This window comes from Anas platyrhynchos, chromosome 9 (assembly GCF_047663525.1).
Source record: "Anas platyrhynchos isolate ZD024472 breed Pekin duck chromosome 9, IASCAAS_PekinDuck_T2T, whole genome shotgun sequence".
In the NCBI taxonomy this organism is placed as follows: domain Eukaryota; kingdom Metazoa; phylum Chordata; class Aves; order Anseriformes; family Anatidae; genus Anas; species Anas platyrhynchos.
The window spans coordinates 9909119-9932368 of NC_092595.1; the positions used below are offsets into that span (position 1 = coordinate 9909119).

General features: G+C 45.1%; 1 protein-coding gene and 1 long non-coding RNA gene across 2 annotated transcripts in view; one reads left to right on the forward strand and one right to left on the reverse strand.

Moving 5' to 3' along the window:
* The first annotated feature begins 4007 nt into the window (after positions 1–4007).
* PDE6D (phosphodiesterase 6D) overlaps positions 4008–23250 on the forward strand; it is a 36214-nt gene continuing 16971 nt past the window's right edge. The window contains exon 1 of the mRNA XM_027464224.3: positions 4008–4211. Within this exon, the coding sequence (XP_027320025.1) occupies positions 4162–4211 (50 nt within the window). The 5' untranslated portion in view covers positions 4008–4161. The remainder of the gene's footprint in view (positions 4212–23250) is intronic.
* On the reverse strand, positions 4323–13592 carry LOC119717755 (uncharacterized). The gene is made up of 2 exons (XR_005267969.2): positions 13446–13592; positions 4323–6697 (listed from the first exon to the last, which is right to left on the reverse strand). It is a non-coding gene; the product is annotated as an uncharacterized lncRNA (long non-coding RNA).

Consider the following 23250-nt stretch of genomic DNA (forward strand, 5'->3'; position numbering starts at 1 on the left):
CGAGCGGGATCCTAAAGCACCCTGCCCTCTGCCACCAGATTTGCTTCTCCCTACTTTTACCCCTTGCCATCACACATCTTGCCTCACACTCCCGTCATCATCTGGGCAGGCAGAGCCTGGCGTGGCCACAACCACAGCGTGCAGTGGGGTACCTCAGTGTCAACCCCATACCGCCTCACACCCCCTCATCCATGTACCACTGGGCTGTGATTAACGTGCACGGCTCCTACCCGCTCATTTAATGGGGTGGGGTGAGGCTGGTTGCCCTTGTGGCATCCCTAAAAGCACGGGGCGTCAAACTGTCCCCACTGCTAGCCCTGCTGGGTCTCCTCAAGCTATGACGCCGCAATCCCTAAAAACAAACGCTTCCTCTCGGGCTCCACCGCTTCCTGAAAAACTGTTTAATTACAAGCGAGCAAAGTTTCTGGCTCCGAGGGCACAGCAGGTGTCGGGGTACGACGTGCTGTGGCATCGTCTCGGGGTTTTTTGCACTCCGGGGTGACCCGTGCACGGGGCTGGCATTTCAAAGCCACGTTTCAGCGTGCTCTTTGTTCTGACGGCACGGCAGCGTGGGGCTGTTTTACACTTACAGGTTCCATTCATTTTTTTTTGAATCTGTGCATATGCTACAGCCTTCAGAGCGGATTAAATCTTCCATTTTATGGCATGAACCAGACAATGCCCGAGAAGCTGAAACGGGGCCGTTAGCAGTGACAAACAATCGAGCAGTTGTGCTGGGCAGGACAATGGAGGCTGCCAGCTGAGCCATTGACTGCCCCTCCGGCCAGTCCTCCTGGGGTGCGGATGGAAAAATGCCAAAAAGACGGGGTGAAGGATCACAAGGTGCTAGAAGTGGTGTTAGGCTCTCTAGACGAGTCGTCTGTGTGAGTGACAAACCAAAACACAGAGCTCAGCCTGTGCTGTGGGGAGTGGGGGGAGCTGGGAGGCAGCTGGAGGAGCTGAGATCCTCTCCAGGACACAGACCAGGAGCCAAAAGACTCTGGGGAGGAGGGAGAAGAGCTGGGGTGGGAACGAGAGGGCTCTCGTGGTTGTTACCCTTCCCAAAATCTGTACACTCATCTGTGCCATGCTGCAAATAAAGTGTGCCTCTGTTTAAAATTCTTTAGCAAAGTACAAAGTGCTTCTGGCTTTCAGTCAGCCAGTCCCTAAAGATCGGACCGTGGACTGGCACGGCCAGGAGCAGGGAGCTTTCACGGAACAAACATCAGAAGCTATTAGGGAAACTGACAGGGCTTAGCCTGCGTCTCAGAGCCATCCACAGCTGGTCCCTGGGGTCCCATCTTCCCGAGAAGGGGTGACAGGCAAGCAGAGAGATGCAAGCATTGGGATGCTGTTGTGACACTCTGGGCTTCAAAGCAAATTGGATGTAAAAAACTAGGCCCTGCACAGCAAGGGAACTCAGCCAGGGCTATAACAAGCCGTTCAGGAATTTGCTTAAGCTACACTTAGATCTCATCTGCACAGGGAGGGAGAGTTACCTCTTTAATCACGTCCGAAACAGGCCCTCCACCACGGTTCATATTACCCCGCAGGTACACGGGCACAGTTGCCCTGGGAGAGAAGTGCGTCACCTCATTTGTCTGAAGAGCTGTTCAAGCCGAAATCCAGGGCTGATGCAGACAGGGAAATGTGTAACAGCGAGCTATTTCCCATGGATCATTTTTGCAACCTCTTGCTGGAGCCCACAGATAAAAATCAACCAACTACTACTGAGCCCTCCTGCATTAGCCCCTTCTAGGTCATCCAGGAGGATCTTTTCGTCAGGCTGTCCTGACATCTCCTGGCTGCTGCCAGCCAGCCTGGCTGGCTGAGGCGGACTTTGGAGGAACGCATCAGTTAAGCTCAGCTTCTGGGATGGATTTTTTTTTAAGTAAAATAAAAATATGAGTATGCCCAGCTGTCTCGTCTCCTTTTAAACTGCTATTGCAACCTCTTGCTCCACCCACGCAGCTTTCCGCATGCAGGGAGATGTTAATCCATTTTATCTTTTAATGTTAGCATTATCTCTTCGCTCGCCCTGTCTCTTCCCCTTGTGATTCTGTAATCTAGGTCCCTTTCAGGCAGCAGATAATTTCACCTCGTTTCCTTGTGTTGCCTGAGAAAAGAAACCATAAATCCAGAGTAATGTTTTCAACCAGTGGGGTCATGGAGCCCCAGAGAGACTTTGAGAACATCATTTCTCTATCAGGAAACAATGCACGAGCCTGCAAAGTCACCTGTAAGGGACTGAGATGGGGCAGGCTGGGATTACAGCGCAGTGACAGCCTTCTGTCCCACAGCTCAGTCACACTGAGCTCGGCATCTGGTTCCTCAGGCTTCTGAGCACCCAACCTGCAGCTGCTCCCCCTGCCCCTGTCTGCACCCTGCTGCCAGGCAGGCGGCGCCAGCTTTGCTCCTCCTTGTTGTGCACCTCCCTGCGCCCCAGGGCATGATTCTGGAGCTGGCTCTTTTCTCCTGAAATCCCAATTTTGATGTGCCACCAGCCAGAAAGTTCACACCCAGTGTCATCAAGGTGAGGGCTGATAGTGAAAGCAAGTACTTTTGTGTTTCTTAACCTTTCCCTCACCTTTCATACATAAGGCGGTTTACATCAAAAAAGAGGTGCCTTAGGACAACATAAGAGCTTACCAATATGCCACATAACACGTTATATTAAGAAATCATGCAGTAGGCTAGATTTATCTGCCAGGATTAGGATCTGATCCCTAAAATGTCCACTAATTTTACTTCCCAACCAACTTAAAGCAAAACATCAACTGCTGGCCCCACAGCCATGTTAGAGCAGGAACATCTACGTGTAACCAAGTGGATGCTCTAGGGGTAAGCTGGGATATGTAACTGCTAACGCAGTCTTGGATGTGGTTTTACTTCCTATCCATGTGTGCTTTCACCATACTTCACCCATTTATTCTCTCCTTCCAGGTTTCCAGGACCTCAACATCACAGAGCATAACGGGAGCACCGAAGACTTGCTGAAGAAGCTGTCAAGCTCTCCACTTTTCCTAGGATCCAGGAGTAAGCTGCTAGCTGGACTCACATCTCTCACCTTGGCCAGGCTGGGGGCGATGTGTAGGCAGCTGTATGACCCCTTCTGTTGAGTGTGGGGTGGGAGAAGGCCCCAGCTTACAAACATATTTCCCAGTTATGCTGGAGAAATACCAGATCCTCTATCAGCAGCTTGGGAGGACGGCAGTGCAACGTGTTTTGGGAAGGCAGGAGGCAGGCTGGGAGCATCCCCTCACCTGCAAGGACAGCTTAGGAACTGTGACACCTGCCAACTCGGCATGCTACAGAGGTGTAAAGGCAAAGGTGAGGTTTTCAGAACGAAGTCACACAAAGGGACAGCGAGACTTGCTGTGCTGCTTCCTCACGAGCGGATCGGAAAGCTGAGGTGATATTTGTGTTAATTTAGGGTGAGGATTTTGAGAGAACTCGGGGTTCCTGTCACCCTCTGAGTTATGGTGTCCCATGTGGTGCTGCTGCTCGGGCTGGGAGCAGTCCCAAGATGTCCAAACTTCCCCTGTCAGCTCTTCCATGACCCCAAACCAGAGCAATGCCAACTGCCCAACCCCTGCTGCCCCACACAGACTGATGGAAACCGGGATTTCACCCCAAAACGCAAAAAGCCCCCAACTGCGCCCTGTGGGGCTCCCACCCCGTGCCCTGAGGGGCTGAGGGAGCCCCTCGCTGCCCAGCTCCGCCACCTCGGCACCGAGCTCTGGGCGCCTCAGCCTCCTCCATCCCAACGAGCAACCCAACCCCGGGGCTGCGCGAACGCCCGGCGCCCGGCCAAGTTTGTCCCTCATCGCCTCCCGTCCCCGCCCCGCCGCCCTTGAGCGAGAGGAGGAGGGGGGAGAGAAAAAGAGCGGGAGGGGGGGGGAAAGCCGCGAGGGCGCGCTCTGATTGGCTAAGCGACCCGTCAATAAAGGGCGGCGGCGGAGAGCGATTGGCTGGAGGGGCCGGGCGGGAGGCGGGGCGGAGGGAGGCGGCCGGGGTTGGTTGCGGCGGCCGGTGGCGGGTGCGAGGCAGAGGAGGGAGGAGGGGCGGGGGGCCCTGAGGCGCCGCTGTCACCGCCGCCGCCGCCGCCTCCTTTCAGGCCCGGCCCCGGCCCGCGCAGCCCCCTCCGCCCGCGGCGGGACCATGTCGGCCACGGACGAGCGGGCCAAGGAGATCCTGAGGGGCTTCAAGCTGTATCCGCCCGGCTGAGGGGGGAAGGAATCGGGAAATGGGGGGGGAGGGGCGGTGTGAGGGGTTGTCATGGAAACGGCCCCATCCCGGGGGGGGGGGGGGGCTGGGCCCGATGGGGTCCCCCCCTCACACACACTCATCGGGGTCTCCTCTCTGTGGTGAGGGGGGGGCTGGGTGTGGTGGGGGGGAGCCGGGAAGGGGCCTGGGGGGGGCATAAAGGGGGTGAGGGGGTGCCCATTAGGGTGGGGGTACACGGGGAGAAAGGCTGAGCCCCCCCCGGTGCTCCTGAAGGAGCTGAGGGGCTCCTCACTGAGGTCCCTGCCTCGGCTGGAGAAGCCCAGCCCGTCCCCAGGGCCTGCTGCTCGGGGACATCTCCTCGGGGACATCTCCTCAGGGATCTTCTGCTCAGAAAGGCCGTAGCGCCCGGTCTGCTCGTCCCGAAGCGGCTCCTTCCCGGTGGTGTGGTGAGGTACCGGCGCGTGCTGCCCGGCTGTACGCGTAGCGATGCCGCTGAGGTGCTGTCAGGTGCCTTTCCCTGCAGGTTATCGGAGAACTTTGTGCATCGGGGCTGTCAAAAGGTTTGTTTTGCATGTCAGCTGAACGCGGGGTTAAGGGTGATCAAAGGAGGTAGAGCTGAGCTCTGAGAGCCTGCGTGCACCTTTCCAAGCCAGGGTAAAAGTAGAGAAAGGCTCAATGTAAAGGCCCACGTGCAACCTGAGGGTGGGAGAAACACGCTGCATAGAACTACTATAGCAGATTCTTCTAGGCTTGAAAGACAGGTGCAAGAATGACCTTTAGGCACAGGGACACTTCTGTTTTTTTATTGGAAAGGACAGAAATGAACTGAATACCCTTTTGATCTGATGCTGTTAGTGCTGAACAGATTTCTGGCCAGTGAAATGTTCATAATCTCTACGCCAGCTGTAGCACAATCTGAATTTCTAGGCTGGATTTAGCAAGACAGCTACTATCAAACTATAAGCAGATGCTTTTCTTAACTTGTGAATCACTGTCCCCTCCCCCAGCTCTTCGTACTGCATCTGGTTCCTTTGCTTCTGCGCTAGCAATATTGACAGGTCTCTTTATTTATGAAGTTGTAATATTTCAGCTGTCAAAACATTATTTAAGAGTCTTTTGTGCAGGCAATTAGAAAAAGTATAAGCTTCTGACAAGACCAGACTAAGCTTCTGGTAGAAAGGAGAAGTGTTTATTAAGTTAACACCAGGGAGCAAACTTCTGAGCGTTTTTTACTTGCATCTGTGTGTTGTGTTTGCTGGATAGCACAGTTTAGGTGAAGGCTTTTGTCCAACTTTGGATGAAATAATTCATTTTGTTTGTTGCCTTAGGTAGAAAATATTCTTTGACCTTTAAGAGCAAGATGGTTGTACAAGCCTAAGGTAAACTTCTGTTATCTCAAGCAGCTGTAGCAGAAATACTCGGCAGTTCCAGGCTGAATGACAAGTTTAGTCTTCCTTTGTTTGTCCCAGCAAGACACCGATGCCAATTTTAGCTTTGATAAGACATTTTAGGCTACAAAAACCTTGACTGTGTTTCTCCAAAACATCCAAGGGTACTTCGATAGCTCAGGCCACTGCCTGCCACGAGCTCTGTGAAATATTAAGTCTGAGAAACAAAAGTTTCTTTACAGATTTTATAAATTGAATTTTCTAAGTAATTGGACATCATTTATGTGCCATTAGTTGATCAGAAAAGTGGCAGAACATTCCTCATTTATGAGAGAAAGCCTTGAGACACTGCACCATCCCCACAGGAAGCCATTCATACCCAGATGTGGCTGCGTTTTCCATAAGGCAGCCATCAGCAAAGAGTTCCACTTCCTTTTCTAAGAAGAGTGCTTATTCGAAAGTGTTACATTTTAAAGAGATGCTTTATCTTCCAGCCGCTCTACTGCTGTGTGTGCTGATTTAATTTGCTTGATAAAAAGGGAAGAGAAACACGGTCTGAGAAGCTGTTACATTTATATTTGGAGTACTTGAAAGTTCTCTCCTCCCCTCCCAGGAGGGAGAAGTTCAGCTCCAACCTAAGCACATCCTGTAAGCTTGGCACCTCAAAGTGAACTCGCTTTTAGCACCAGAAGGCAGCAGAGTTGTGCCTAGGGTACGGATGTATTACGTTCCTTGTGTGGCAGGATCTGCTGGTAGAGTAGAAAGCATCACTGAAGGAAGTTTTCCGGAACACTTTAACATAAGAACTGCCAGTTCAGCTGGAAGTGAAGTTCATATTGAGCAATCGAAGCTTCCTCAAACAACTCCTATTTATTTGTTGTTCCTGAGAACGGGCTAACTACAGGCTTTCCAACTGATTGGGACATGCTGCTGTGGAAATTAAATTATAGCCCAAATCCACCCTCTGACTTGAACACAGAGGTATGCTTTCCTTCCTCTATGACACTAGTGCAGAAGCATGTTGTGGCTAGCGTCCTCAAATTCAGGGCAGAAATATTTCTTCCCTCTTCTCACAGATTTTGCTGGTTTTAAAAAAAAGAAAGCCAAAGGAGAAATATTTGGAGAAATATTTTTGCAGGCAGATGTGTGCTTATGTATTATTACACTCAGAATTTCTATGGCACTAGTTAAAAACTGAATACTGACAGTCCAGTGTGTTGCAGTAAAAGATGGAAGGCAGCCAGCAAGAACTTTTATAGCTTGTCACTTCTGGAGACAAGCTCTGTTTACAGGTGTTCATCAGCTCACTGTTCTGAGGGCACTCCACCAAACAGCAGTGCTTATACTTAAAATAGGAAAATATTTACAGGTAGTCTAGCAGTCTGAGAATGCAGACTGATTGTTTGGCCAGAAATAATATCAGTTCCGTTGGTAATTAAAGATGCTTTCCTATGGGATAAGAGCCAAGGCTCATTTCTGCAAGTGCTTATGCACAACTGGTCCTGTAATTTCAAATGCATTTAGTTTGACTATGCTTTTTCCTCCAGAAGCTGAGACAGTTACACTGTCAAGCTACAGAATGGCATTTTACTTGAACCTTCCTTACCCTTTCAACGCTCTCTTCAGGTTTAGTTCTTTTGTTTTAGCTTTAGAGATCAGATGTTAGCTACATATATTTTGTAGTACTTACCTTCATAAAAGGGTAACACCAAAAATATTTCTCCCCAGCAGTCAAAACCTTGCATTGAGAATTTTTTGATGGCTCCCCCCTACCAGCCCCCTGAATTTGTGGGTTGCCTGTTTGTATCTGTTCTGATAGAAACTAGCATGTGTTTTTCTTCCAGTGCCTTTTGTTCACTAGAATGAGAACACTGTAGACAGTTACTCCATTTTAATCTGGTTTGTAAGCATTTGTGCATTTTTATTTAATCAGACCATCTATGCTGCAGATGAGAAATATCTGGTTGTGGTTTGCAAGAGCAGATTCACATCCAGCTCTTTGGGAAGGAGTGCATAAGGAAACTGAACTTTGGTGCCTCAAATGTTTCTGCCAGAACAGCACAGAAGAGAAAGTTCAAACAAGTCAGTTGGGTCTCATAGCACAGAGAAGGTACCAAGTCTAGCCTCTCAAAATCTGAGTAAGCACATCCATTTCCTGTTTTAAACTTTACAGTTCAAGCAAGGTATCACCTATTTTATTTGCTCCTGAACAGAGCAGTCTCAGCATCCTTGGACTCCAGAGTGTTAATTGCTGTGTAGACATTTATCAGTTTAAGGTAGATTTCTCTGTGAACTTCCATTAAAGGCTACACAGCATATCTTGCCATATTTCAGGAGTCTCCTGGAGCTAATTAATATGGTGAACATAAGGATGAAGAGAACATTAATTGCAGGTCACAATAATTATGGAGTTATGAAGCTAGTATTTGTGGTCAATATAAGCATATACTAGCAGCTCAAGCATTCAAGCATTTGTAAGCAAGTCATTCCAGACAGAGGCTCTACTACTTTCTGAAACCTCTGAGGTTTCCTGTGCAATGCCTTCTCATCTTGCAGAGCTTCTTCCAGTCTTGCCATTATTTTTCCATCTAGGAAATCAATTCAGCAGGGCATTAATGTTTTGGAAAGATGGATGAAGCTGTAATAAGGGTATAGTTAGAAATCATTGAGAGTTTCTATGAAATTCTCTGCAGACAAGAGTTTTGTTTCCAGCCTCCATCTCATCTCTGCCATATACACAAAAACTAATCAGTGACAGCCTTGCCTATCAGTTCCTGGAGCAGTCATTAGACCAATTTGATGCAGCATTCAGAAGTTGACAAATCCAAACCAAAGTTCTATCAAGTGGAGTTTCTAACTTATTTTTAGTTTATTATGTCTTTAATTTCTTATTCACAGAAAATATTTATTGCAGTATTTATGAGACTTAACAAGGTGGCAGCTTTAACTGGCTTAAAGAATTCCCCGTTTTGAGGCTTCCTGTCTGTGCTTCCTCAGATCTTGGTTTAGACTTCCTACAATTGAATAGAGAGATGAATCACCAAGTTCATGGGTTAAATGGAGACACTGACCAAGCTAGAAGAAGGAACAGCGCTCCCCAGAAGCTAGGAAGTACACTCAGTAGGGAGCCAAAGCAGAACATGAATCTAGCTTGCACCAACAGAATTTAAAGCATTCTAGAAAATGAGCTTGAGTTCCCCACGTGCGTTTCTGGCTTACAAAAAACTGGAAGAGTCCTTCCCATCAAAGGCATGGAGTTTATTCATATAATCTGGAAGATTGGTCTTCCTTTGCCACTTTCCTGCCTACAAACCTTGGAGTGTGCTACCAGCAGGAGCACTAGACATTTCCCAGTTCACACTAACTACAGAACCACTTCAAACACTGGCAGAATCAAGATATCTTTGTTTCAAGAAGGTCAGAGCTTCACTCAGAAGCTTCAGCCACATTGTGCTTGGTATTTAAGTGTCACTGTGGTCAAGGTATCTCTACCATATCAGAATTGTCTCCAGTTCTGGTAGACTAAACACATGACAGGTTCTTCATGTTTCTTATGCATGGGTCATGAGGTGTATCTGCAAGTGATGCAGGAGCAATTTCACCAGGCTTGGCTTTACCTGCCTACTTCCTCAACGCCAAAAAACTTCGTGCTCCCCCTAACTCACTTGCATTGAAAAAATTAACATAGCCTATAGGAAGAACAGCAAGCTGTGTTAGTTAAACATTACTATTTGAATGAGTTAATCAGTATTCTGCATTTTAGATTTAGTGTAGCGCTAACTGTAGTGGGAAAAGCAGTGCTTTGTGCCCTGGACGGAAGGGTAGAAGAAAACAGAGCTCAACAATCACAGGAAACCAACGAGTTGCCCCAGGGTATATCTTAACTAGCACTGGTTTAGGAGTGCGATTCAACATTAAATCCAATGTTTGTCTTTAGTCAGCAATATTATTTTAACACCTTGTTTTTCAGTTTTATTTCTATTACTTGGCCTTTAATATCTCCAAAACTTACTCATCCACTGTTTCACCAGAACTCTAGTTTTTATTTTACTTTCTTATTTAATGCCAACCTAATACAGTACCATCAAAAACTCAGTTGTCATAGGCAAGTTTTATTTTCCCTTGTTTCTTTATAAGATCTTTAAGATCTCAGCTACTCTGTACATCCTTGAAAGTCATTGGTACCTTATGCTTCAGCCATTATTACAGTACTTGGATTTCCTCACAGCAGAAGATAGTAATTTAATCCATTCAGTAAGAATTGGTAGAGTTCCTCCACCCTCCTCCCCACCCCATCTTCACAGCCAACACATAGCAAAAAGCCATACTTACAGCTGTAGATAATAGGGAAGGCAGCTAAAATACCTCATGTTTAACAAGTTCTGTGCACAGTAGCCTGGTTTATTTTTTAAATGCAGGCATCTGATGCATGTCCTGTGCATTTCCAATTAATGGTTCTCTGTTAACTAAAACAGTTTTAGAATGGAAGCTAATTCAGCTTGCTGTCCTCAGAGCTTTACATCATCTCAGGATTTTAGTTACCTGGAAACAATGTCAGGAGTCAGAACTTCACATGAAGTTAGAGAGAGAACAGGCCACAGTACTGTGACTTCTGTGAAGTATGTAATACATAAGCCTCTTCTATTTCTCTCTGTAAGCCGGGGAATTAAGGCAGCTTCAGATTTGAGCTCAGACCCTCCATTAAAGAGGGAATCAAAGTGCCATTTACATCTAGTCAGTCAAACTTTGTATAGAAGCATGAAGACTGATTGCTAGGTACCCATGCTCTCTGCTTGTTACCCATACTTAGTAATCTGTTAAGTGCCAAATACTGAGTTTTGTCTTTCTATATGTCAGGACAGCAAGATTTGTCCATGAAAGAAGCTAGTTCTGTAAGCACACAAAAGGTAGCTTTTACACATCTGTTGCTCACACACCCTAAGGAACAGATTTATGGATATACACTTGACATGCAAGAAACTACAATGGCATATATTGAATTAAAAAAGCATTCTCAGAGGTTACCTTTTTGTCTTGAGTGCATTACAAGCACCTCCAAAAGTAGTTCAGGATCTCTGTAGTACCACTCCCAGAACAGTGTTAAAGACTGGAAAGCAGCTGAGGGGACATATCTGTCATTAAAGTTTCCAAGTTTAACATATCTAAGAAAGCACAGCAGGACTGCCTGAAATGCTCCCTCCAGAAGATACCCAGCAGTAACTAAGGTTCTCTTGAATGCCAGCACCACATCTCAGCTGCATGTTGCTGAACCCCTTTTGACAGCCAGGATTTTTCAGTTGTGATTATGAACATGAAATTCTGTTACCAGATTTCTCCTGAACCAAGTTCTCATTGTGACACATCATAGGTCCAGAAGAGATGTAAGGGAAACAACATACTAATTCAGCCACGTGTGAACCTTTTCGTTATTTATGTTCATGACTAGAAAAAAATAGCAGGCCTAAGTGCAGGGCAAGAGCAAGAAGAGTCCTTTTTACATAGTGAGGCCTTGGGATAACAATACACAAAAACATCCTTTCAGATTTATCTACTCCTGGGGAGAAAGGCTTACTTAACTAACTTGGAGCAACAGTGTCTTGGGCAACACAGAGTGAGAGCAGGGGATTTTACTTAGTAATTCTGTAGAGGAGTATTTATATGGGTCAGTCTGTATGCTGCAGCATCTGCATAAGCTTCATCTACTTTGTAGCAAGTCAGAAGGTCATTTGGTGCACAAAACAGCTGATACTATTTTTCCCTGCTATTTATTGTATCAAGGAAATAGGAAGATCTTGTGCTTTCATTGATGTATACTGCACCTAAGCAGCCTGTCTCTCTGCCTCTTTCCTCCTCACTCCATGTAACTGGATTTAAGCCTTTGCAGAAGGAAGGTTACAATACATGTGCTTGGATCCAGGAAACCCATCTGATATTTTGTCAAGCATGGCAGACACTTACAGTCAGGGACAGTCTGCTGGGCAAGCAGAGGTCTAACTTCAAGTCACTTTGGTGTGGAAAGTCAAAGGAAATTCTATTCTGGGAGACTTAAACTGGCTGTTTGCATTGCTGTAAATTGTTTCTGTGTATGAGAAAGCACTTATAGATGCCTCCCTAAGGATGAACACATTTTCTGTTCATTCGTTGGTGTGGACTGTTGCTAGCTTTGTGCTTAGAGAGTGCTGCAGCACCTCAGCCCTTCTTGCAGAAGAAGAGAAGAGAGGAAGCAGCACTGTCCCGTTAGTGTATCACCACTGGGTGGAATGGACCAGCCCATCTGAAAATTGGACATGAAGAAATACCCACAGAGTGTTCTAGAGATACTTTAAACGTTTGGCTTCCAGTGTCAGTCTTTAGGGCAGACTTTGGTGCATTAGAATACCGGCCTGTCAGTCTAACCAAACTTAAGACTGAAGTGGTTCTCCAGTAAAGCTGCTTTCTCTCCCAGAACCTGAGATAATAGAAAAAAGTCCTTCTAATTGTAATTTCACGTGAACTTAATCAGCTTTAAAGTGATGTTTTAAAGAGTTCAGTCTAGGAAACAGCATGGTTTTATTGCTTCAGAGGAAATAAGACATCTGAAAGTTATCTGCCCTTATATTCGTTATGTGTGCTTCTGTCACAGCAGCTGTGCAGTCAGATCACTGTTCCCAGCTGCTTGTTACACCTCTTCCAGATTTACTAGGTGAGCTGCTCAGATGAGCACTACCACCTCGTGTTTCAGTGTGAGAGGCACTCTAGCTTAGACAGAGTAAGTAATAGGTTAAGGAGCAGAGACCTGTGTTAGGCAAGTGGATCAGGTTAGCACTTTTACAACAGCTCAGCTCTTAGATTTGATGGAGAAAGCAGCAAGGGGCAGGGGAGGGCTGTGAGCAGCAGGCCTCTTCACCCAGCTGCTGCCAGCAGCTGTCAGCCCTCCCAGCTCCTTCTTGCTGGAGAGAAGCTGGTTCTCAGCACAGCCTCCAGCACTCAGCTCTGCCTCACCTGATGAGGTTTCTCACCTCACACTGGCTCTGCAAGGGTAACTAAGCATGGCAGGCCTAACAGATTAGCCCTGTGATTGAACATCTTAATATCACATTAAGCCTATGCTTACTTCTCTTAAGAGCAGCGCATTTTAGATTCATCTTTTCTTCCCCCTTATTCTGTACAAGGGGTCTCTATCACTAGTGCTATGTGAAAAGTGACTGTGCAGTCACCAGCAGGATCTGGGACCAGAAATACCCTCAGAGACTCAACTCATCCACAGCTCTCATAACGAAACACACATAGGAAGCCACTGGCCAAAGTTTTCATTTGACTTTCAGCACTTACTAGAACAGAAAGATGCTGGTTTGAGCCCAAACCAGTATCTTAGAGAACAAATACACACTGTTTTGAAATACTCCTTCTAGAAAGAAGGAAATAGACCAGCAAGTTTCCAAATCCCATTTGGGCTGCTCATTTGGGGCACCCTAGGTAGTTCACAAGGGGTTATTACAATTACACTGTCACAATAAAAATGCAGCATTTAAACAGCTCCAGGAAAGAATTGTCTTATGTGTTTCCCCCTTGTGGGGCCTTCAAAGGCCACTGCATTATATTTATATAATAATGACCATAAGCTTAGCTTCAGCAGAGAAGCATTTATCTTTTTTAGAAAGAAAAAAAAAGTTCCTTGGCCCTACTGGCATCTTCCCATTCTACTATTGAAATAAGTTTCTTTAGAGCTTTAAGCTCTAAGAGTCACAACACTTCAAAAGAAAATGCTCTTAATTCTTAAAGTAGCCAGAGCTAAAACACACTACTTGTGAAATAAAAACAAAGGTTCCCCATGGAAAGCTGTAAGCTTACCTCTTCAATGCTCAGCTCCTCGGAGAAAATAAAGCCTCTCTTCTTGTCCCACCACAACCTCCTTCTCACAGCTCAAATAAAGCAGAAGCAAGGCATTAACCAGAGCACTGCAGAACAAGCCCCTGCTCCTCTAAGGCCTCCAGCAAGCTCTCTTCCTCGCTTAAATACAGCCCTGCCAGAGGCCAGGTGAAAATGTTTCGCACCGTTCAGGGCAGCCTCTTGCACTTGTTTCATTGATAAAACAGCAGCTGCTTGCTTCCTGCTGAAGTGTCATTGCTTCAGAACCTTGTGTGCACAAATCCTGGGTTCTGAAATAGTAAATGATGCAGAGACAAGGTTGAAAAGGGTGTGCAAATAAATAAATAAAGGCTATATTTTAACCTAGACACACCTGTAAAGGCTGCAGATAATGCTGATTGTAACATTTTTTTGTGTTTTTTTGCAGTTAACTTTGCAATATCACCATTCCCCCTAGTAAAAATGCTGGAAGTCACACATTTTAAAACAAAAAATAATGCTTTAAAAGCATAATGTTTGTATCAGCTGTGCGGAGGTCTAGCTTTTCAATTTCTAAATTGTTCTTCATTAACTATTAATAACTAAATTGAAACAATCCACTTGTGAACCACAGCTGATTGTTTTGGTGTGGTGTTCTTCTGTCACAGCGGAAGCGACATATTCCATTGTTTCAGCAGAAAACTATATGAATAGATTTTGATTAAAACTTTAAAAACGGATCTGAAAAATTAATGTATAGCTCTAAGCTTGTTACCAAATGAATATGAAAGTCTGAGTGTAAACTTAGCTATAGGTTTTCTTGACAATGAAAGCTATAGGAACTGCTGGGAAATAATAGAGAAGTAATAATGGGAAATAACACTGCTTTGTTTTCATTTCAGTAGAGATTTCGGTGCCTCTGCAGTAATGTTTTTCATCCAAATTCCACCCCGTGCTAGAGCAGAAAGCCGCGGGTTTGGGGCCCCGACCTTCTACCTTACAGAGGTTCCCTGGTGTCAGGCTTGAGGGTTTGCATCAGCAGAGTTCACATCCGTAGAAGCTGAGCATGGAGCTCGTGTATGTGTTCAAGTACCACATTCAGAACCAAATATTGTTCTTTTGCCTACTCTGAACGGCTTTGGAACTGGAATTTTTATTTACAATTTCAGAGTAGTGCTTTTTCAGGCAACTTAACTCTCTTCTCTGACTGCCGCGCCGTCTAACGCTGTAAATTGTTGGGATGGGTAAATTGTCTAATCCACTAATCCACACTGCAACATTCAGCACTCGTCATATTCTCGTAGGTTCCTAAAAAAGCACGGTAATTCTGACAGGAAGCCCATGGTTTTGAGAGTTGTGCCTCAATCTGTGTAAATCCCCCTTTATTCCTCCCCTCTGCCTCTGCTTTCAGTGGCCTCTGGTCCATTTACAAGATTAGATTCCTCATGCAGCTGCCACTCAATCCCTCTCGACTATATTTTCATGGTTTTTTTTTAGATTCTCCACTTGGTCTTTATGCGCCAAGTTTTCCTCCCTTTCTCAGAAGAGACAAGATAATGAACTTGTTTTTCTTGACTAATCTCAGTCCTGTCAGTTGTAAGTGGAAAACCCAAAAATTGTTTGCTCGATATTGCAGCGCGCGGTCTGGCCATCAAGCTAATTCACTGCTTTCGCTTGTAAATAACTTGCTCGTGTCCCGGGCAGCAGCTGGTGATTTTCTACCCTCTGCTTTCAACACCACGTATCCTGCAACTCCTCGTCAGCTCCTTGTTGGCAGAGCAGCCTCAGGTCGTGGCGGCAGAAATCGGTCATGGCTCTGAAAAATCACAGCACCAAACCAGCAGGGGAGGGAGAGCTTTTGAAAAGGATCCCCAAAATGGTGTTTTTGGTGACTTGCAGAGTACTCCAAAGGGAAAACTGCTTTTGTGGCTCGGATCCATGACCTTTTTTCCTCTTGTGCCTTGCAGAACCTCTCACCTCGCCGTGGTCCTGTCCTGTGAGTTCAGAGCTGCTGATGTTCACCTAAATACTCACATCCTCGCTGCCATGGCTTGGTGTTGGCAGTGTCAGGGGCACTGTTTGCCAGCTCATGCCTGGAAAAATCTGGTAGTTGGCAGCGGGGATGTTCTCCGGGTGTGCTTCTGGGGGCCCTCCCTGTAGGGGCTGCGCTGTTTGCAAGGCAGAAGCGTGCCCGGTTCTCATGCACACATGGGCTGACTTAAAAAAATCAGAATCTCTCTAGCCCCAAGGAAAGTCAGGCCAGGGCAGTCCACATGGATTGCATATCCGAGGAAGCGTTTAAGCTAATGCCAGGAAAAGGGTGGCTTGTTTCCACTCTGTGCCGCATCAGCAAGGAGGAGATTGGCATTTGCCGTTAGGGACTTGACGAAAAGTGCTTGTCTCTGCTGTTTCTCTGGCGATTTGAATTTTTATTTCGTTTATTAGGTGAAGAGTGTTAGCGCCAGGGCTAAATACTGGTTTACTCTAAAATCTCAATAAGATTAAATCCCCCTGTGGTTCTCTAATTACATCTCAAGGATACCGAGAGCCCGCGGTGATGGCTGGATGTATCCCTGGTTACAGAGCGACGCAGGCTTGGAGCAGCGAGGGATGTGCCCTGTGTGGCATTGCAGGGCAGCGTTAAAGGTGCAGAGGTCCAAAAAAAGCCTGGAGGGCTTTGAGGAAATTGCCTTTAGTAGAGCTGAGTGTCTTCTCTAGCAATTCTCATATCACATTCATGAGGGTACGGACAATCTGAGCTTTGCTACAGAACTGAACAAAACAGTGGAGCTGTGTTTGCTGGTCTTAGCTCTATTGTATTAGTTGGATTTCACTTTGTCATAAACACAAGTCCTTACAGACTAATTAACAGCTCTGTTATAGCAACAGCACTCATTTCACCTTTTCCCTGATGGTTACAACGGGCGTTTCCTTTGGGAGCAATGTATACAGTATCTTTTCAGGATTTCATTCATTTTTTGTCATGTTTCAGCACTACTTGTGAGAGAGGGCATAGGAGCACTCCTGGAAAAGGAAGGTCAGCTGTCTGGCCTATTTTCCTGAATGGCAGCAGAGCAGTAATCCCCCCCGGAGGGAACACATACCAGCTTTATGCCAACTGGCTTGGGCAATATGGAGCTCGAGGGTGCCAGGAGGTTTTGAACTGCTGTAGCTACACTGTGTGAATGTGCTGCACTGAGATGAAGCAGTGCCTGTACTTTTTTTTTCCCAAGGTGTCAAGGAAAAGATAACTATACTGCTGCAAAACGCTCTGAGAGAAAGTCTAAGGGGTTGCCTGCTAAGCATGTCCTCCAACTTAACACTTGCTGTTTGATTTTCCCACTGTGGCTACCTTTATCCCAGGATGTGTGTGTGGAGTTCTGAATAACAGAAGTCATTTCAAAGCAAATCGAGCTGCCTTGGAATTGGACTCTTAATGCAGAGTAAGAACATTCAGGCAAGGGTTAAATGAGGGATGGATGGCTCAGCTGTACATTCAGTCTGTACCTCACTCTGGATTGGCTCCTGTGTGTTTGACAAGCCCCTAATTAATTCAACTGCTGGCAAAAGGTACTGTTTAAAAATTAATACTGTGTTGATAAGGTACCGAGGAACAGAAATTCTCTTTCCATAGCACAAGGGGAGTTTAGACAGACTCAGTAAGTGAATGCAAGAGAAATTCGGTGCTTGACCTTTTATTCTTGCCTCCTCCAAGTGACAAGAAGAATCTCTCGAGTACTTGTGTTACCATTGATTTTGGTGGTGTGAATGCCCGCATATTTACAATTAGAATAAAACTCAGAAGCTCGTTTCCTGGAAGGTAGGAGCTATCAGACATGATGACTGTAGGCTTTATTGATCTGATGAGGTTTTGGACAGCTGACTGAGAGCCTAAATGTTGGCCAGATAAAAATCTCTGAGCCCCTGAAGTCCTTTGCACAAATGAATTCTCCCTCTTTTACAGACCTCTCTGAAATCAAGATGTGGCTCTGTGAAGACCGAACTACAGATTTTCCCTGAAAAGAGTTTTTACAAACAGTCTTGCTCAATGGTGATTTTGTTTTGTTCTGTATAGGTGGCTGCCTTACTTGACAAGAACTCTGAATTCTCCCTTGGCTTAGGATCTGTTCTCAGCAATACGAGTTAAAGTATGCTGTTGAAGGCAGTTTTTTTTCTGCTCTTTCCTGATTCCCTGGAAGATAAAGAGGCTAAGCATCATCAACTTTAACAGGAATATAAAAAGTCAAGGGCAGGACTTGACTACTCTCTGTCCCTCATGCGGAAGAGACGACTGAATACAAAAGCTCTTGATATGAAAGATGCCTACTTTTGAGTATCACACATTCACCAGCTATGTAAGATTGCTGTGCATGACAACACCTGAGGGTTCTTTAAGCTTACAGCTCTTGAAGACTTTTAGGGTAGCTGCTGTATTCCCCAGCTGCTTGGATATCCGGAGTAAAGGGAGCCTGCTATGAGTGCATGGAGGAGCGATTTAAAGGCCAGCTCTGAACAGGATCTCTCTGCAGGAATAATTCAGCATGCTAGTGGCCTCTTCTGTCTTTGGGCAGTTAACCAGAAGTAAGAAATCTTTCATAGGTACAAAATCTGTATTCTTACTGCCCTGTGTCAGAGTCCTTGCTAATATGGGTCCAGATCTGACTTACCATGTCATAGACACGATCTGATTTGCTCCTTTTTAGTCTTGACATCTTACTGTCTGCTGATTGGTGTGGGCTTCTCATTGCCAAGGTGGGTATTTTAGAATATCTAGGAGTCCAAGGCCAGGGAGTCTGAGTCAGAGTAAAGCTGGGGACCTTTTTGTTCTACGTGGGAAGTGTCCATGGACAGCGCCTTTCCCACAGGCTACGTGGAGAAGAGAGGAGCATGTTTCAAGAAGTCACAGAAGTATATGTATACCACACTCATTTACAGATCCATGTAGTACCTTCTTCAAGAGAAGGTGAAGGCAGGATATGCAGAAGCAGGTCTTCAAGCTGACATTGTCAGTGCCATCTTTTAGAGATGAACCCTCAAGTTACCTTACCTTGTTGTAGCCAAACAAACTCGCGGGTGCCAGGTGAGTTGCAGGTTGATCCCACTTTCTCATCTGTTTCTGTCAGTGTGTACTCAGTGTCTGAATCATAAGGAAGATTGACCTGGCAGAGTGAATGTTCTTATAGGTCCCAGGGAGGCCTTAACAGACCTGATCCCGTGCAGTTGACCTCTGAGCCTCTGTATTCACTGCCCTGGTTTCAGGCTTGTTTGTGCTGCTGGGAGAAGAAAGTAACGTTAAGCAACATTGATTAGGATTGCTTTGTCAATAGGATAATGTTATCCATTTTGCATATCATAGTTTTTATCAGCTACGCAAATAGTTGTGGACACAGGGATGAGCTTCAGAAGAAAAAGTATCCCAGCAGTACCTGGAGATGTGTGTATGTGATCTGTTTTTTCTTGTAGATCTGAAGAAGTGCTTTAGTTTTTGGCTGGACAGGATGGCTGAAGAGGCTTTATCTATAACCGGTCACATAGAATAATCTTACCATGGAATAATCTTACTGGAATTCACAGTTAAAGAATCTGGTACCTCAGGATTTCTGCAAGAAGCTTCTTACATGGCTTTCCAAATCTGTTCTGCATAGGTGGAAGAATTGCTTCTTGTTAAGGCTTTCGTGTTTTAGTTTTAGCTCTAACAAGTAGAATCCTTTTCTTATCATTTTAATGGGGTATGTCAAATAATCGTATTACACCAGAAGAAATGTTCCCACTGATATCTTAAATGAAGTATAAAATGTGATATACAAATTATAGGTAACGTTAGGTAACAATTATCCTAGAAACTCAGGGGGTTTCAGCGTTAAAGCATAGAAAACTCAACCTAGAGTTAAAAAAAAAAAAGCGTTCTGTTTTCAAGAGCCATCTCCTTTAGGACACATTTAAAGTGTAAGTAAGTTGACAAATGATGCGAGTCTGCCACTTGACATACTTACTGCACCTTTTTTGTCACTGAGCTAAATTAGGATTGCAGAGATCCAGTGTTGAAATGAGCTCTCTTTAAGATTCCGAGTCTGAATGGCCAAGTTGCTGAGTTCAACAAAGAATATTGCAGACTGCTGCGGATTTTGCCATCCAGATTTCCACTGCCTCACATGTTAATATGTTCCTCTATTGTCTGCTCTGTGGTAGAGAGAAGGGAGAAGGCTGCTTCGTGCATCTGTGTGAGAACATTTTCATGGAAGGAACTGTACTTCTCTCACCAGCAGTTCTCCACAGAACAGTGCTTCTGCAAGGGATGTTTAAAGGGCACACAGTTCAGGCTACAAGGACTTGTATCTCCTCCTTATTTTGCAGGATTTCAGCTGCTGCAGGGTTGTTTTTCGTTTTATGGCTGTTGTGTTTTGTGTTTGTTTTTTTTTTTAATGAAGACTAAGAACAAGGATTTCACTAAAAGACGGTACATGTATTTAATCTGGGTGCAGTATTTTTTGCCAGCAGAGATTACAGTAAAATCCTGGAGTAAACAGCGTCCTGCTGAGAGAGGTAACCGAGCTGGCAGGCCTGCTTCCTTTGTGAACGCTCTAATCACCTCCTCCAATTTATGGCAGCGCAGGAATGATTAATGGGAGGCTTGACAAACATGGATGGTTAGGTAGGACCTGCATCCTGAATGGGAACGATACCGTGCTGCTCTTTGATGTAGGCAGCAGTCCAAAGAGTAGCAGATATTGCTGAACTGCTAGCCATTCAGCTGGAAATGGAGCAAATAAAGGGAGCCCACTAAAGACAGGGAGCCCACTTTAGTAGCTTGGAAGACAGGTACAAAAATCCAGAAGAATCTTTGCACCGTTGAGGGTGGCAGCCATAGTAAGATAGTGTTTTTTGAAATGGGAGCTCTTTTGGATTAATAAATGTAAGGGAGGCCTTTGTGCAAAATATTAATGTAATGGCAGGCTCGTGTTCTGATTGCCTTATCAGGAGGTGCATCCTCAGTGGCATCTTTGTTTGTTTTGCAATGGAAGAAAATAGAAAATAAGCAATTAAAGCAGCCTTATTTAAATGTCAGGCTGTTCTGGTGCCACGCGTCTGAGCATTCAGCTATGCAGTTCTAGCTCTGATTGTTGGGTAGCTTTTCTATTAAAAAAAAAAAAAGGAATTTATTGCTGCTGTGTGTGCCTGCTTTGTAGTGTGGCCAGACTACTGACAAGAGATATCCTCCCTCTTTGTTTCAGCTGTGATCTTTTCTCTCTTCCTGTTTCTCATCCTAAAGCAGTTTCTCATGAATGTGGACATAAAAATGAGAGGTTAATTGCTTCCATTATGTTCTTGGGATCCTTGTTATTGCCAATGAATCTTGTAAAGAGATACTACAAATTCTGGTACTGGTCAGTTCAGAAATAGATGGACTTTGCTCTGCTTATATATCAGCTGTCACCCTAGTAGTGAGCAGTGTATTTATGGAGCTTTATGAAGATGAAATATAACCCCTTTGTTCCCTCGCTTGTGTCTCTAAGGGCCAGCTAGGCACCATCAAGTCCCCCATTAAATTCGTATCTTCCAGGAACAGAAGACACCCCAGGAAAAATCTTTTATAGAGAGATAAAGAAATATATTTTCAAAAGGAAACTCTGTGTGTTTATCCTGTAATACCTACTCATAACAGCAGTCTGGTATCAGTGAAAGATTTCCATTATTCACTGAAATGTCAGCTCTTTATGGCAAACCAGCACAGATTTTGAGCTAAATCTCAAAGACTCTTGCTTTCTCGTTGTGTGTGTGTCTTGCTTAATCTCCCTGGCCAGTCTAGAGGAAGTTGTGATCTCCTCATTAAAGACGTCACACTGAGAAGATTGTAGTAGAGGAATAAATAGAACAAGTGTTGGGAAGCCAAGCAGCTCATCTTGGTTGAACTAAAATGCACTCCCCACAAACTGGCGGAATTCCCCATGGCTTTGTTTCTCCCAACTTCATGTAAGGTTCCATTACTCTTTTGCAGTGTACCTAGCTAGCTCATCTGGGGCTTGCCTCGTTCTTGAAAATGTTGTTTTACCTATTCCTGTAGCTAAATAACCAATTTGTTTTACAAAAAATTAGTCCTCTGGTAGAGAGAGTAGATGAGAGCGTTGGCTCCTTCCGAAGAGGGAAGAAGAGGCTCAAAATCCCGGAATCATAGAATCATTTCGGTCAGAAAAGACCAAATCCAACCATCAGCCTGACCTACCGAGTCCCATACTGTCACAGGTGAGGTCCAGAAGAGAGTTTGAGCACGTAAAGGTCCGACAGATCTGTGCTGGCTGTGTGTGAGACTGTCCACTACCATCAGCCTTCATTCCTGGCCTGTGTTTTAGCACTGAGGCAGTGCTAAAACACAGGAGTAGTCCTGGGAAGGGGCTGCCAGCCCCATCCAGGCTGATTATCCCTGTCTGCTGCACGGTCGCAGTGTGCCTCTGTGCTAATGGATCTGCTGGTTCTTTTTATAATTGGCCTGTGTGGAGCAATCTGATCTGATAAGGCCGGCAAATGTTCACATGGCCTCACAAATGGAGGAAATCCATCAAGACAAATCTACGTGTTTCTGCACGGGATTTTGTGAAATTAAAAAAACGACAGCCCTATGTTTAGGAGTTCAATTTCTGGCGGATGTCTGAGATTTTAAAGATTTCCCAGTAAAATCTTACACTGTATGTGTTAATAGATGGTATAAAAATAATACAACTAGGAGCGAAAAAAGAGTTCCAAGTCCTTGCCCATTCCCAGCTGGATCTGGTGAGGCTGGAACTACTGGAAAATTTTTTTCAAGCAAAGTTATGTTAGGAAAAGCTTGCTGCTGGAACATCTTGCCTTTTTTTCCAAGCACTGTATTCCAGGACTGCTCAGACCTTGTTCTGCTCTGGCCCCAGGAGACTGAAAAAAAAAAGCTAATGAAAAAAGAAGGCGAGATACAACAGGGTGGGTGCTTCCCTGTGGTGGCTGCCTGCTCGCAATCCGACTCTGGGAATCTTTATTGGATATGGAAACTGTTAGTCCCAAAATCCTGTTCCATTACAATGCAGGGTAATGGAATATCTCAGTGTCAAGGCCCATTCGTGGATCCTTGTAAAAGAGCCGGGTGCGTGGCATTCATTTTGGAAGCACCACTCTGCCTAGTGCAGAGTTTATTTGTAGTATTTTAACCAAGCAGCTTCAAGGCTTGGCATTTGCTCTGAAATTAGGGCTAATGGCTCTACCACTGAACTGCCCCTGTTCCAAGGAGTCTGACATTGAGAGCGCTGATGGAAGCGAAAGTGATATCAGGCAGTTTGGAGTCGCTTTAAAAAAAAAAGATATGTTTATATTGGTCCAGCTCTTAAGAGCCCTTTGGACGGTAGCCTCTGAATGTCATCCTGTACAAAATGGATGGTCACTTTGTACAGAAAGGTGTCTGTCTGTGCCAGAAGCGAACAGCCCCAGTGCTTGTCCTAAAACTGACCTTCAGATTAAGTGCTGACTGCATTTTGCAAAATTATTGCCGGAGTTCCTGGAGCTAGCAATTCTGAGGACAGTTTTTATACATGAACAAGTGATGGGTCTTCATTCATGGGGCTCCCTTTTACATCGAATGACATTTTGTGGAAGGAAGCCTTGTATATAAAAACATGTTGGAAACTGCATATCAGAGGCACCCCTACTTTTCAGAGTGGAGATCATGCTATGTGTTGTGGTTTTTTTTAACCTTAACTGACTTACTTGTCTTAAATGAACAAAGAAACAACCTGAGCTGCTAAATTTGAGCCATATTTGGGCTTTGTTGAAGCACTTCACTATGTCT